Source organism: Fundulus heteroclitus, chromosome 14 (genome assembly GCF_011125445.2).
Source record: "Fundulus heteroclitus isolate FHET01 chromosome 14, MU-UCD_Fhet_4.1, whole genome shotgun sequence".
Lineage (NCBI taxonomy): Eukaryota > Metazoa > Chordata > Actinopteri > Cyprinodontiformes > Fundulidae > Fundulus > Fundulus heteroclitus.
The window spans coordinates 8,567,108-8,582,712 of record NC_046374.1 but is presented as its reverse complement, the minus strand read 5'-3'; the positions used below and the strand labels follow the sequence as shown (position 1 = coordinate 8,582,712).

The following is a 15,605-nucleotide window of genomic DNA, read 5'->3' as shown; positions in this document are numbered from 1 at the left end:
TCTTGATGCACCTCTGTCAAGCTCTTTTTGCTCCTTCAAATGCCGAGGACAGACTTAAAGCATCAAGGGGTAGCCAGCAACAGGTCTGGATTCCTGTAGTAGACCTCTTATCTGAAACAACCCAACTTACGATTTTTTATTTATTAATATTTTGCAAAATTATACTGACCTTCGATTGAAAGAGGTAACAATTTACCGTATAATTTTTTTGGACTATAAGCCGCACTGGACTATAAGTTGCATTTATCAAGAAATTGATTTCGCAAAGTAAGGCAACTTATTCAATTACACAATTGCATCCACTATAGGCTGAATAATATGGAACATACCTGGGTGGTTGAATGGGTTAAATTAGCATACCAAGCCACCAACTCCAACTGGCAAGGTTTTTGCCAACGCATTTCAGCCTGTCACATTGAAAGTTGTCAAAATTATGCTGAAATTAGACCATGAGCTTAACAGTGCTACGTGCTAAGCTAGCAGTACGACATGGATGTTTGAGACCAACATAGAAAGGGCGGTAATGCTCTAGAACGTGCATCAGAGAAGTTGTAAACCGGCCGGACAACATAGGCTAACGCCAGCCGTCATTAGCTTCACGGACAGCCCAATAACGGGGTTCTGTTACTGGTCTAGGATCTCCTTTCAAGCTGGACAACACAACGCTCTGCTGCGTGAACGCATACTGAAACAGCAAAACCACATACAAACATGTTGTTGTCTATAAGTTAATGCTTCAATTACTTTTGAAGTGGTACGGAAGCCTCGTATAGTTTTCACAAGCCTAGAGCACCCGCTTGCATCTATAGATGGGTTTGTGTGCTCCTCGGTTCATGTTGGTCAATATAATTCACTATTTAAAAAAAACCACGTTATATATTTGATATATAAGTCGCGCCTTTTAAGTCACAGGATCAGCCAAACTACGAAAAAAAGTGTGGCTTATAGTCCAAAAACACGGTAAACCATTTTATAGTTTCCTCCCCCGTTAACTAGGCCAGTAATGCACCTATGAGAGGATTCAAGTTTTAAATTGCTACAGAGAAGAAGTGGAACTGACGCCCCCTCTGGCTAACTCCACAAAAACATGGAGAGGGGAGGCGCTATTAGAGTGAGACAGGCGCAGGTCAGCCTGAAGCTTATAGAGACCAGTTGAAGGGTTAAGACCCAGGGCCAGGCCTTGGACAGTATTAGAGATGGAGCTTTTTGTGAGGGTTAGGAGGTTGAGGAGCTCATGGGAAAAAATAGACTGAATGGTAAGGGATTAAAGAATATGAAGAGAAATTACATCAGGGTGACTCACCCTGAGGACAAAAGACCATATGCAAGGCATGGTTTTATATGCAGAACTGATCTTTATTTTACAGCAAAAAGTAATATGTGGAGGAAAAGTTTCTAGATTTTTATCCCTCAAATTTCTTAATTTACTTTTGTGTACTCTGGAAATGTGTACTTAAAGCAATAAACAGTTATGCACCAAATCATTCAAACTCCCCTGGCAGATATAGATATAAAAATCAGTTTCATTCTAAGAAGATGTTTATGATCAGGAAATGAGATGAACATTTCTCAAAAGATAATAAAACAGTATGCGGAGGACCAGGCTTAACAAAAATATTATGTTAGGTTTTTTCCATTATATTGAAAGGCGGTGTGTTAAAAATTATTTCTACCCTGATTTCTAGATATTTCTTTTTAGGTTAAACCCTTCTTTTCATTGCTGACCTGCATTTTGCATGCATCAACTGCTATTTTGACTATTTATCTGTGATGATAGGCTTCAACTCTTTGTAGCTGGAAGACCTCCCAGCCATCACCCTAATGGTTATCTCTCTCCGCGGGTTCCTGCCGGGCATCTGGCTGGGCCACTCCAAAACATGGAACGGCTTCCAGTTAGAATAGATATGATGGTAAATTTAAGAAGTTTATGTTAGACAATAAATCTGCCAGCGGTGTGAATCATTTTGAGCTTAACTGTGTAAACTGTATTTAAAAAATAGAAACCAACACAGCAATAAAAAAAGCGCATGTCAGGTTTAGCTAATGGACTATTGAAATCTTTACACTGGCAAATTTAGAAACTTTTCTCCATTGTTTAACAATAATCTGCTATGAAAAAGAAATATGGCTTTTAAAAGGAAATACATAAAAAAAATCTATAGTTGCTGCGGGATTTAGTAATAAACTGCAGGGTGAACATGAAAAGGACGGGGGAAAGGAAGTGGTAGACGTGGATGTGGGTGATGAATCATAATGACCTACCAAGGTTGACAGTGAGTTTGACACGGCCTCCGTCCAGCTCCAGTCGCAGGGTGTCCGCTGACTCTTTAGAAGTGGTGGCCATGAGCAGGCCGTACGCCCGCTGTGACATGAAGCGCAGTGCCACATCCTCCGCCTCCGTGTGCATGGTGATGGGCATGATGATCTTCAGGTACATGCTGCCATCATAACTCAGAACGGTAGCCTCTACACGGGGGTGAAGGAGAGGGTTAGGAGGGTGAGGCGGAAAGGAAGCAGGGGAGGGATGCGATGAGCTCTAAACGTAGGCCAGAAGGCCAAAAGGATACAACGGCATGATGTCAGAAGACACATGACACATGAGTACATTAGTCATATCCAACATTTTTCATATTCTTCTATATTACAGCCACACACTTTAATGTCCTTTGTTTGGATTGTATGCGCTAGACAAAGTCAAAGTAGGGTATATTTGTGAAGCGTAAAAAAAAAACAAACATATATGGTCAAACTGTTTCAACAAATTTGAAAAGTGTGGCGTGGACGTCAATTGGGCCTCATTTACTGTAGTAGGCTGTGATAAAATGCAGTGCAACTAATTACTTCCAGAGATTCTGCAAACATGTGGAAGAAGGGGCTCTGCTTATACGCGACCAAACACATGGTGTTTGGTGAAAACCCTTTGTTTGTAGGGATGTGTTTCTTCAGCAGGTACGGGTAAAGGTTGCTTTATGCTTGACACACGTACAATCCGCGTGAAAATTAGACGTGCGGACGCAATGTCTGCAGCATCTATGCTCCATGCGGGTCTTCCTCTGAAGCAGCATTTTTCTCCTAGACGCTAGAGGGCAGTGTTGCGCTCCTACGCCAAGGGTACTACACCTACTGAGCTATATTATACACTGGAGTGCTGATTTTGCCGAAAAACTGAAGTCACTGGCCGCCATCTTGCTACTCCCTACTCTCACAGAATCCCATAGGATTTGGTTGCAACAACAAGCAGTTTTCTGGCTGTGTGAAAATATTTCACAGGTAATTCTACAGTCAGTGGATGTACTAACACTATCAACTACTAGGAAATTAGGTGCTGAAATATTTTACTATTATTATTGTTATTCATATTAAATATATATATATGTATATATAAGTATGTGTAGATGTATATATGTATATATATGTATACATATATGTACATGTATGTTTTTGTATATTGTTATTTATATATTTATAAATGTAATATATATATATATATATATATATATATATATTTAAATAAATAAAATGCAAAATATTTCAGCACATGACTTTCTCAGTACTTAACAGTTTTAGAACATAACATAAAAGTATATGGCATTTGACATTTTAAAAGTTTTAAGCCCCCCCTGAACATGAGAAAATCCTCGTTATTCGATGCTGTAGCGCACATATTCCCTAGTTACTGGAGGAAAATAGGGAGTACCAATATGGCGGCTGGTGGCTTCAAAGCGACCCATTCTAACAGCGGGCGATTAGCACTCCAGTGTATAATATAGCTCAGTGACTACACCCCACAACACGTAGAAATAGAAAACATAGTTTAAGCCTAAGGAAGATGGCTGGTGCTAAATAAAGGGCATCCTGAATAAATGCTTTTACCGAGTGACTGGACCAAAGGTTCACCAACAAACCAATACATATAGAAAGATCTAGGCATCAATTAGATCAAAACGTGTGTATTTTCTTCGTGTAACCATTGCTCAGTCAAAATCTAGGCCTAAATTTGACAGAGGTGAGCAGGCTCTTAATCAGGATGACCACCCTCTCATTAGATGTCCAGCCTCCATCAGTTATTCCATCAAACTGAAAGCAGAGGAGCATGCAAGACTTACTGTAGACCTCAACATTTTATTTTCAGGTCTAAGTCTGTTCACTAAAATGTTGTGCAGGGAAGCGCCCAAAGTTTTGTCTTTGTCTATCGCAAGAAATCCCAATCAAACACACAGAAGATGAAAATGAGGTAAAGTTCAAGGGGTTTGATTACTTTTGGAAGGTCATTATGAGTAAAAGAAAATCTAACACACTGAGAATTGCGCCAGCTTTAAAATTCTAAAAGTAACGGTTGACTTATAAGATTCATGTTTAAATTTAATTACCCTTTCCTTAAAATAAGAAAAAAAAAAAAAACAACTGTCAGCAGCGCTTGGTTATGGTTTCAGAAGGCACACTATAAAGGTGACAAGCAAATGTGATTAATGCATATATGATGAAAGCTGCAGAGGAGACTGACAGTTCCCTGAGGGCTGCTCTTATCTGGCGCGGTGAATTGACATGTTTTACCATAGGCTCACATGAGTCACTCTCATCAGGTGTTCTAACACAGAGTACAGGTACATAACGTTCAAGGATGTAAATACGATCCCACTCACAAGCCAAGATTCAGGTCGAAACCGCGTGCTTTCACTCACTAACAACCTTCAGTCATCTGGGAAATAACCAGTTCAAGAGCAATAATCATAAAAAAAGATTCTGCAGGATTTTTATGTCCTTCATGTGATCTCTGCATACTTGCATTAGGCAATCATCACCACCATCCGCTGCCATTTTATTTAGTCGGCACCTTCCATGCCCCCCTTCTTATGCTCTGTCAATGTACACATTTAATTTACTGCCACAAAGTCATGTGTGGGTGGCTGTTTAAAAAAAAAAAAAAAAACTGTCATGTTCCAGTAATAACACCGAGTACCACTAGATGGCAGAAGAACGATACAGAAAGCTCACCTGTCATCCGAGCACCTGAGGACGAAACTGCAAATATATCACCCTTCAAAAGAAGAAATTTCGTCTTCTGATTCAACTGTCCTGATTTAAATCCAATCTCTGCTTTCCTCATTACCCTCCCTGTCCCTCAAACTCTGATACCCGTCACGTCTCGCTCTCCTCCACGGGCGCGCAAAGAGGAACCAAAGACTGATTGTCCTACACTCAGAAACATTGTGGAGCTGTTTGACTAGCTCCCCCTGTAGCCCCTGTGGCGTATCCCCCCCCCCCCACCTTGGTTTGTGTGACAGGCACAGATGGTGGCAATAAGCCCGGCTGCACTGCCACGTTGCTGCCAACCTTCCAGGCTGGCCCCTCTCAGCCACCGGACCCACGCCGCAACTGAGCCTCGGGCGGCAATCGGTTCAGACACAACTCCCTCTGGAGCGTTCACTCCAACCATAACAGCATCTATTTAATTCTGTCTGCTACCTGGAGGAATCATGCCAAATGTGTGGACATGTGAATGGTTTTCCTTTTCTAAATCTGACTATTTAAATCTTTAAAGGCCCTGTTTTTGTCGTTATGTTTACCTATCTCACAGTTGGTGCCCAGGAATCCGGTGCCGGTGCAATCACATATGTACCGGTTCCAGCCCTCCTTGCACAGGCCGCCGTTGCCACACGGGGCGCTGCTGCAGCGCTTCTGCAGTTCGCGGGTGCAGAAGCTGCTGACGCCCAGGGCGCTCTGGATCTCGGCCAGACGGCGTACGTCGCGGCTCTTGCCGTCGATGAAAAGGTCACGGACGCAGCCGACGTAGCCGTAGTTCAGGAGCGCCGTCCAGACCTCTGGCGGCAGGATGAGGTCCGACTTGGACTCAGGCAGTCCACCCAGGTACATGTCGCTGTCCAGGTCCAGGATTTCACTGCCCTCGGGGGAGAGAAAGGGCAGGCTGCGGCTGTTGACCGAGATAGACCCTGAGGAAGACAAATAAATCAGAGGAGAAAAAGGACAGCAGTTAGAGTTAAATAATGAGGGGGGAGAGACCTCTGGTTTTCTGAAAAAGGGGGAACCAGCGTGCAGTTTTTTTTTTAACCTCGTTCTGTATTTAAATGTGCCTTGTAAGTTTTTGACGAAATTAAATGTATGTTTTTATTGCCGAAAGGACCATTAAAATGATTAACATTACTGCGGAAAGGCGGAAAAACTGCCAGATCAAGTGGGTGAACGAGCGCGAGTGTCAGGAGGTGGTAAAATAAGGGCCGTGCAACTAAGACAGGAGGACGAAAAGGGAAACAGGATAGATGACAGAAGAGCGTGTGAGCACTTGTGTGTCTAATGTCTCTATAATAGGCTAAATGGAAGAGAAGGGAAGCAGAATGCAGCAGGGAGTGGGTGAAACAAAATGCCTCCTCTCTTTCTGTGATTAACGACTCCATCTTAATTTTCTATTAAAAGCCAATTACAGCAGGAGCAGCGCTGAGCTCACATGCGTGCACACACACACACACACACACACACACCAGCACTTCCTCACACCCTTCCTCATTATGCTGCACCATTAGGAGGAGATATCATGTCCACAAGGTGCTTTAACACCTACAGATCATTCATCAGACGCCACGTATTGAAGCATCGAGGTACTCCTGGTTGAGCCCACAGGCAGGCGGAGACACCTCGAGACATTACTGCCAATGAAAAATACATCTACATTAAGTTGTACCCCAAGTGGCATTGTTAATAATATGTGTAGCACGGAGTGAATTAATAAACACAAGAATATACGAAGGCAATGTCAAACTGAATCCAGAGTCATCTGTGAGAAATGTAAGCATAACGATGTGATCCTAACCCTGTCATCTAAAAACATTTTGCTTTTAAGGAATAAACGAAAACATGACATGACTTGAAATAAACATTTATACAACCCCAGGCAAAACTAACATTGCGCACAGCTCATGGATACTTCTCTCTAAGAGCTGCAATTAAATGGTATTTTTGGTGTGAATTACACAAATTCTGCAATTCCTCAGGAATTTGTGAACCAGAAACACCACAGTACACACTGCCTCTGGCTTTTCTGACAACTTCTATTTTTTGTTTTTCGAGGTCTAGACATCAATCAAGAAAGAACAGAATTGTCAAATATGCACTAATACAATGCACATTCTGGGTTCATCTGTCAGTCCCATATTGGCTCCTGTTTCCATCTGTTTTGCCTTTCATTTCTTTTGTTGTGCATTTACCATCTTCAAAGCATGTTGCTTTGAAGATGGTAAGATATCTCAACACTTAGTTGTCTATCTTGGTCTGCCTGTCTATTTCTCTTTGTACCTTCTTCAACCATTAAGCACACCTAACTGTGAACAATCCAACCAAGTTTGCTACGTGTCGCTCTACCTTCGTGCATTCATCCATTTCTTATAACTACTTATAAACATAGGGTCAGGGATTGGCTGGAAGTGTCTATGCTCTGGACAGGTTGCCAAGGAACTTGTTAGGGCCATGTTTTCTGTCAACCAGCCAAGTGTTACTACAGACAGAGAAATTTCCTAGGAACCAAAATCATCTGATTTTCATGCAACTTGATTAGTCTGCTGTTATTTTTATTTTTTTTAGCTATTCGGAGCTAAAACGATTTGATCAGTGAAGACATGCATAGCAACCAGTCTTCAGTGTGGATTCTGTTACTGAACCAATTTTGCAATTTTCAAGCACAGTGAGACATTTAGAAAGCTGTGGTAAATGGAAGGAAACAGTATTTTATATTACATGTCAGGACATGTCTGCAAACTGTTCAGGCTGTGAGACAGCGAGAGAGAACGAGACTGAATGGAGTACAACAAGAATAGTCTGTGTTATCCTTTTGAGTTTTCACTCTGTCTGTCTGTCTTGAAACATACAATATTTGGAAATGTTTGCAACCTCTTGGAAATCTAAGACATAGGGAAATTATTTGTTTTCTCAAGGAAAAAATAACAAGCTTCTATAAAAAAAACAAATTACCTTCATTATGGATCTCTGGCGACTCATAAATCTCAAGTTGATTTGGCGATTACCTGCATGGCTGTCAGTTTCCAAAAAAGGAAGCCCACATTAGGTGTCGTGGAGCATCAATGTCAGCACTACTAGTATAAGCTAGTCAGAAGTCTCCCCACACCATACTTTACAAACCTATAGTGGCAGACAAACTCTTCAAGCAGATGGAGACGGCTAAAGGACCTAATTCTGCCTTGACATGGGCTGCAGATAATTTTGTTTCATAATGCTAGCCCCTCTCTAGTTGCTAATAAGTTTAAAAGACCCTCACATGTATTTGGAGATAGAAGAAAAGCAAGACAAAGTATTGCACAGGGTGTACTTATACTGCTTATACTATACTTCTTTGAGAGTTAAAGCTATAGTTGGTAATCTTGTTCAAAAAGGCTTTTTGTTATACAGAGTGAAATGGTCCTTCCATCCTGAGAGGAGTCGATACATTATGTATTCAGAAAAAGGAAATGAAATGAATTAGAGTAATATGAGAGCTGCAGGCCTGTAAAAACACTGACCAATCCCTGTCATTCTGATTGGTCAGAGGATTGTCCTGCCCATGTCCCAAGGCCCCCTCTGCCCCTTGAGGTTTGGGAGTATCACCTTATCTATTGGTTGTCCCACATGACAGTCATTTTGGCGTGCTCACATAACGCAGGTGTGTTTTGTGTTGGTTTCCACATGTTGACTGAGCATGCGCACTTCTAGTGTTTATGTATTTAGTTAGCTTTGGTGTTAGCTGTTCATTGTAGCTCCATTGCTCTCACTGTATACTTTGAAAATGGCTGCACGAAGCAAACTCATACAAGATTATGGGAAGAAGAGGAAGGCCTCAGAAGAAAGAAATAAGAACAGAGTGGATTTGGGCGATTTTTTTTTTTTTCCGAAATCCCCCGGAGGAGCGGAAGAGCAGGTAAGATGGTCTTGCGCATGGGCAGTTATTCATAAAGGGGCTTGGGTGTTTCACACACTCTACCTTTAATGATTGCCCAAATCAGTATTGTATGGAATAAGACAGCTGCCAAAAAGACGTGTTCATGATTCTAACAATTCGTATTTGTATATCAACACCCTTATACTGTACACAAAGTCTGGTGTCATGTATTTGAATCTGAAAAATTGTCAGGATATAGACAAGTGTTGAAAAGACGTCACGGGGGCATACACAGGGACGTCTCTGCAGTGCTTGAACGTGAGTTCGCAATGCTGACTTTACTGTGATTGTAGCTTTATAACTACGGCAGTCCTGATGATATTTGAAGACAAACCAGCGCAAAAAATTTGACAGACTGGTTAGAAGTTGGTATGTTGACAGAGCTTTGTGCAAATTGTTCCTAAACAGTAGCTGGATTCAGCATGATGGCTGATAGCTAGGCTATTGAGCAGAAGCAACTGGTGAGCTGTTGGTGCTTGTGACTACTGTCTATACGCTTATTGCCACACTGTGTGATGTCCGCATAGTCATAGTGAGCGGCTTAGCGCATCTTCCTCTCTTTGTCCGTCTTTGAGAGTTTCCTTCAGGCCAGTTAGACCATAATAGATGGCATGATAAAACATGAATTTTTTTTTAGCTAGAAAAAAAAGAAACTGTTTAATTCGCAAATTAAACAGAAGATGTTCTTAGGAAGGTCATTTGCATGGATGACCTAGTGTAAAAAACACTAAGATTCAGATTCTTCATATTTCTTTAAATCATTTTGTTATATTGCTGTTTATAAATTTTCTCAGGAAGGTAATTTCCACTACAAATGCCTTGTGCTGCTGTAAGAAGTGTACAAACATTTAAATATGTATTTTTAATGTAATTTATTTAAATGTTCGACATTGTTTGTTTGTTTGCCATCCATTGTTAATGGGTGTTTTTTTAAAGGAGCATTGCACAAGCTTGGAAGACTTTTTTGAGTCTCCGTCGTCATTGACGCATTAGCAAGAGAATGCGGGCTAACTTCAATATTTATAGCTCTCTTTCCTCAGAAGACATGATGTCTCTAAACAAAAGAGCTGTGCAGTCCCAGCGGCAGGTGGCTTTCCTCTTCTCTCATGCACAACAACACTGGTATCATTTCAACTTCTGGCCAGAAGGGGGAAACCTCTGCAAAATCTCTGGAACTTGTGCTATGCTCCTTTAATGTTTCTTTTCTAGTTTAAATTGACACTTGTGTAACATTTGTTGTCATTGCCTATTTGATGCCTAAACTATATTGTTTTAATATTGGTGTTTTCTTTTGTTGTTATGTTTTATCTGTTTTTAAGTTGTATAAATATTGTTTTATTTCTTGTTTTGTCTTGTTTTATTATTATTGTGTCATTTTTATCGCGTAAATGAAAGAAGAAAAAGTAATATTGGCTTCAAGAATCAGCCCAAAAAAAACAAAATAAATCAGCCCCACTTAACGGGTATCAGTTTTCCTGATGTCAAAATAATCTGTATCAATATCGGCCTTAGAAAACCTGTATTGGTCAATTTCTAGTTTTAAGTAATATTCAAATTTTCTGAGATACTGAATTTGGGGTTTTCATTAGTTGTCAGTTATAATCATCAAAGTTAAAAGTAATAAACACTTGAAATATACCAGTCTGTGTGTAATGAGTGAATATACTATACAGGTTTCACTGTTTGAATGGAATTGCAAACATTTTTTACTTTTTCATGATATTCTAGTTATATGAGCAGCACCTGTATAGTGGACTCATATGCTTAAATTGACCTGTATTTTAGAAATGCCATTTACATGTTGATTTTTTTTATGATTTAATTGAATAGGTGATTCATCCATGCAGATGTTTTACCTTTATTTTATATGGAAACAAGAGGTGCCAGTAGTTATTTTTCTGGCATCATTTGTGTCATTTCATAAATTTTCCAATGCGGGAATGTTCTGCTACTTTTTTTGTTTTGTTTTGTTTCCAAAGGGTAAAATAACTTGAATAGCTTGAAGTGCATATTTGCAATGTATACAACACTATGGAACTACCAACAGATATTTTGTCTTGAAAGCCAATTCAAAGTTGAAAATGTCTTCTTGTGGTGCAAAAAAAAACTTGTTGCATCAAAAACTATAGCTAATGACTGTAATCACAACATTTTCAGCAACTATACAATAAAAAGTGTAACTACTAATATTTTCAAGTCCAGATTAGTTATCTGGTCAATCTTGCTTCCTCACCTTTCCTTCCTTCTCTTTGGAAATCCACATGGCACCATTCTCCGTCATTGACCTTCTTGTTACTGGCCTTGAGCTTTGTTTTTCCAGAGCCCATATCGATCAGCAGGTATAAATATCCATCCAGCAGTTCCATGGCAAAGTAATCTGTCTTCAGTTCTCTCCCAGGCTTCTGCTCTTTAGGCCCCTGAGGGCGTCCGTGGCTGAACAGCAGCAGTCCGCTGGGCTCTGTGGTGCGGAAGTCAAAGGAGATTGAGCCCGTCTTCTTGGTGTTCCACTTTGGCAGGGAGATGAAAGCTTCAGGAGTTTCAAACGTTACGGGATCAAGAGCCGCTACATCCTCGCAGCGGAACACCAGATCACCATGCAGTGTGATTTTAGGGTCGCGGTCAAAAGCCAGCCGGGAGAGCTCCAGCTTAAAGTCGTTGTTCTTGTACACCACCTGTAGAAGAGACAGCACAAAAGGGGGTTATGGGCATATGAGAACTGTGTTTAAATAATTAGCCGTCATGAATTCAAATATGACCCTGAGGACTCCCTTATTAGCCATGATGATCAGTCTTTGATCCAACTACCATGCTGCTGCAGAAAAGAAGTACCTTAAAATCACAACATTAACAAACTCTTCCTGTATGCTGCAGCGACTGTAGATGTGAGTCTGTCAGTCCTGGAATAAGCTTTAAAAAAGACTGCTGAATGGGGGAAAAAATGGGATTTTCTCTTGAATTGGCGGCTCAGACCTTACATTAGTCGGACAGACGTAGCACAGACCTCTAACGAGACATTTCAGTCAGATAAACGCTCAGTTTACTGATGCTGAATTATTTGGTGAGGAAACGTCTTTCCACTTCAAACTCAAACACCGAGCGACCACTCGGGGCCAACGAGTTGCCCGAGATGTGCCTCATTCATTTTAATGATGAGAGTAAGGGTTGTGTGGGTGCACATCAATCTCTGATTAACACTTTATGAACTCCTCGCTCTTGCTCAAATGCAGGAATTGTACGAGCTATTTTGACGGCATACGTGCTCAGAGCACGAGGCGACAAAAACAAATGAAAAGAGACTCACGTCAAATAAAGGCTGCAGGGGAAATCCAAAAGCAGAGTTATGTGAACGTTGCCTGCGGTCTTAATGCAGACTTTGATAAAATACTACGCTATTGTTTGTGCTTTAAATGTGTGGAACTCTGTGCTTTACAGAGTGCTTTCAGAACAAATTAGGAGCTCCTTTTTTATTAGGAGATAAACTCTTGTCTTTTTGGTGTTTACTTTACTTTTATAATGTTTCCCTCTTCTCGTCTCTTTTTTGCTCGGGGCCTTCTGACAAAAATTTCGCTCAAATGTACATTGTGAATGTGCATTTGAATGACAATTCAATTAAATTCAAGTTTATATATATATATAAAGCAAAAACCACAATATCTTTTATTGAAATTTGAACAGAAAATAGCTGGGAAAATTTGAAAGGGTGTTCTTGATTCAGCTCAGTGACAATTTCTTGTTTACCACTATCCTTTCTGGAGATAAAAACGGGAAGCTCTACATTTCTAAAGCTAGTTCTGGGTGATTATATGCTTTTGAACATGAAGATCCACCAATGAAAAGGCAGCTAGCTTTCTTCTCGTTGCTTCATTACTTTTAAACTTAATTCACCCTGATGAAGGTGATATAAAAGGATTTCAATACTGACAACAAATCACAGCAGAAATTTAGAGACGCATATAGAGTTCATCCAGCTTCTGTTACATTCTTTAGTGCCTGTCAAAGTATTTCTTCCCAATGCCCCCCAACTCTATTTCATCTCTCCTTTAAACCAAGGACAGATTGTTCCGCAAGAACACTTCAATGCTAGGTTATTCTTGAACATAAGGCTCCTTTGATCATCTTCTCAATTGGCCACGCTGCCACATGTACTGTACACCTCCTAATGTCATCATTAGCAGAGATTAGTCCTGGTAATTAGCCACGATAACACTAAAACTGGCAGCTAATAAGGCGTGAACCTGCCTGAGATAATGTGTAAAAAAGTGGAAAAAAAAGGTGCAGAGGAGGAAAGGCTGCAAGAGGAAGGTAAATATTTGTGTTCTGTCTTTTCAGGTATTTATTTCTGTCTCTCCAAAAAACAAGCTAGTGGGATTACCAATGATTATTATTATTATCCACACATTTCTGGACCTCTTTTTTCCAGTGCTTTCGTATGTCTGCTTAGTCATTATTTTATTTATTTATGTATTGCCACTTACTCTTGTCTTCTGCACATAAATCTGGCTTTTATTGCCATGATCCACAGATGCCAGTAAAAAAAGGGCTTTGAGCAACCCAGGAATGTTGAGGTGCACAAGCAATATCTCCTGCAAACTGCCATTGCTGCAGAGGTTGGAAGCAGTAAAACTGTCATTTCTAACTTTTTTTTTAAAATATCCTTATTCAGTTGGGACCAAAAACTCAAGAGGTGGGCCCAAAATGGTTTTAACTTGGGTTAACCTGGGTAACAGGCTATGTAAGACAGAGGAGGTGGCTCCATCGTGATCTTAGAGCGTCAGGTTGTGCAGAAGACGTCATATCACAGCTGGCTGTCTAACAATGTCGCTAAGGGCATTCCATTCCTTTTTATGGGACACTACCACCTTTCACAACCCCACTCTGAAAAAGGGAGTCTTCCAGAAGTATAATGTCCCTCTTTGGGATTAATTTCTGTGCTTTCCTAATCTAAAGCTTTTTTGGGGTTGGAAGGCAAGCAACATAGAAAAGTTGATGTCAACTCTAGACCAAAAATGCCCTTCATCAGGAAATCTTTACTACATCGATTTTTGAACCAGGCACTTGAATCAAGCCTGAAAGCATTTCTAAAGTGGAACACGAGACCAGTGGGCCTGCTACTGAATCCTTTTGTGACAATTTTAATTCTTTTTTTTTGTTCTTTTGTTGCTGCTTTTCAACAATACTTCTATTTATCGAAAAGGGAGAATAAACTTTGTTGTAACCCATTAAATGGTGTTGTAGATGCTGATGGCTGCATGCTGGAAGGATGTAGCGGTCTGTCTCGCACTGGGTCTGAAGACACTGGTGTTTTAATCTCATTCTGTTGAAGAGGATGCTCAGAGTTATCCACTGAGTCCTTCTATTTATGAAAGAAAATCCTTCTTTGAGCGATCATCTCCAGCAGTGTTGGGGCTTTCCACAGAACCCAGCCGGCCTTCATTAGAGCTTTTTACAAGTCACTGACTCCGATGCTGCCACCCCAATAATTAATGATCATAATGGTAATGATAAACTTTTGATCAGCTGGTTACTGGCCTGTTTGAGTTTTAAATGTATTTTTCCTACTCTACTTGTGTCGTCTATTGTTCCCGTCTCTTTTTGCAATTTGAAGATCCGCCTACAGAAGATCCAGAAGCGTAAACTGGGAATATTTGTAACTTCTTTCCCTGCCTTAAGATTTTGATCTGGAGCGTATGTGTTCTGGGCAGGGGCGGTTCTAGGCAGGGGCCAACAGGGGCCCGTGCCCCTGTAGAAATGGTACTGGCCCCTGTTATGGCCCCTGTACTAAAGACATAACATTAAATAAACTTGTCATAATTATTTGCAATGGCAAATAAACCATAACTGATTGGTCACTTTGACCAATTTTATTTTTTACCTATACAGTTTTACTCTAAGAAGGATTTAGAAATGAAGATGTTTCACGTTTAGCTTTAGCCGCATTGAGCTTAGGGGTCAAAGTTTTCAACTGCTAGATCAGGTGTTTGAAAACTGCACTTCCAAAACCACAAGTGGCTCACTTAATATTAATACACAGTTAAATATTGCCATTTTATTGTTTCACTTTTTTGTTCTGTGCCCCTGTGAAAAAACACTGGCCCCACCTTGGCCCCCGTGGTAAACTTGGTCTAGAACCGCCATACTTGTGTAGGACCATCCCGACAGCTAAGTTAACTCATGCCATCTACGAGCTCTTGGGGGACGGCAGCAGCAGATTTCAAAGAGGAATAACAGCGAGACTAGCAGGAAGCTGTAGATGAGGGAAAAACACACATCAATATGGAAATAAAAGCAGAATAAAAGGAGAGGGGGAAAAAAAGTAGGAGCAAGCGAGGGCAAAGATGAGGGCAAGAGCATTCACGCAGTGCATGGAAGCAATCGAACAGATCAATTTTTAATTTGGTCATCGCGATGGCAAAGCTGCTGGACCAAAGGCACAGCTATGGACTTAATTATACGAAACTGCCTCTGAGAAAAGGAAAGTTGAGAAGCAAAAAGGGAGAACAAGTGACGGAGACTAGCGGGGAGAAAAACAGGAGGAGTGACAAGGAGAAGCAGGAGCAGGGACACTGATGGAGCGGCTGGTGTGAAATGGGTGATAGCAAGGTCAGTGACTGGGAGAGTAATAGAGCGTCAGAGGTTTCAGGGGAGGGACAGATGGTGACATGCA

General features: G+C 40.8%; 1 protein-coding gene across 8 annotated transcripts in view; it reads right to left on the bottom strand.

Moving 5' to 3' along the window:
• The window catches only part of nrxn2b (neurexin 2b), an 871,341-nt gene that overhangs the window by 436,725 nt on the left and 419,011 nt on the right, over positions 1 to 15,605 (bottom strand). For all 8 annotated transcript variants that reach the window (XM_036146226.1, XM_036146219.1, XM_036146224.1 and 5 more), the window contains 3 exons: positions 11,175 to 11,613; positions 5,568 to 5,951; positions 2,263 to 2,466 (listed from right to left, as the gene is read on the bottom strand). In XM_036146226.1, the coding sequence (XP_036002119.1) occupies positions 2,263 to 2,466; positions 5,568 to 5,951; positions 11,175 to 11,613 (1,027 nt within the window). The remainder of the gene's footprint in view (positions 1 to 2,262; positions 2,467 to 5,567; positions 5,952 to 11,174; positions 11,614 to 15,605) is intronic.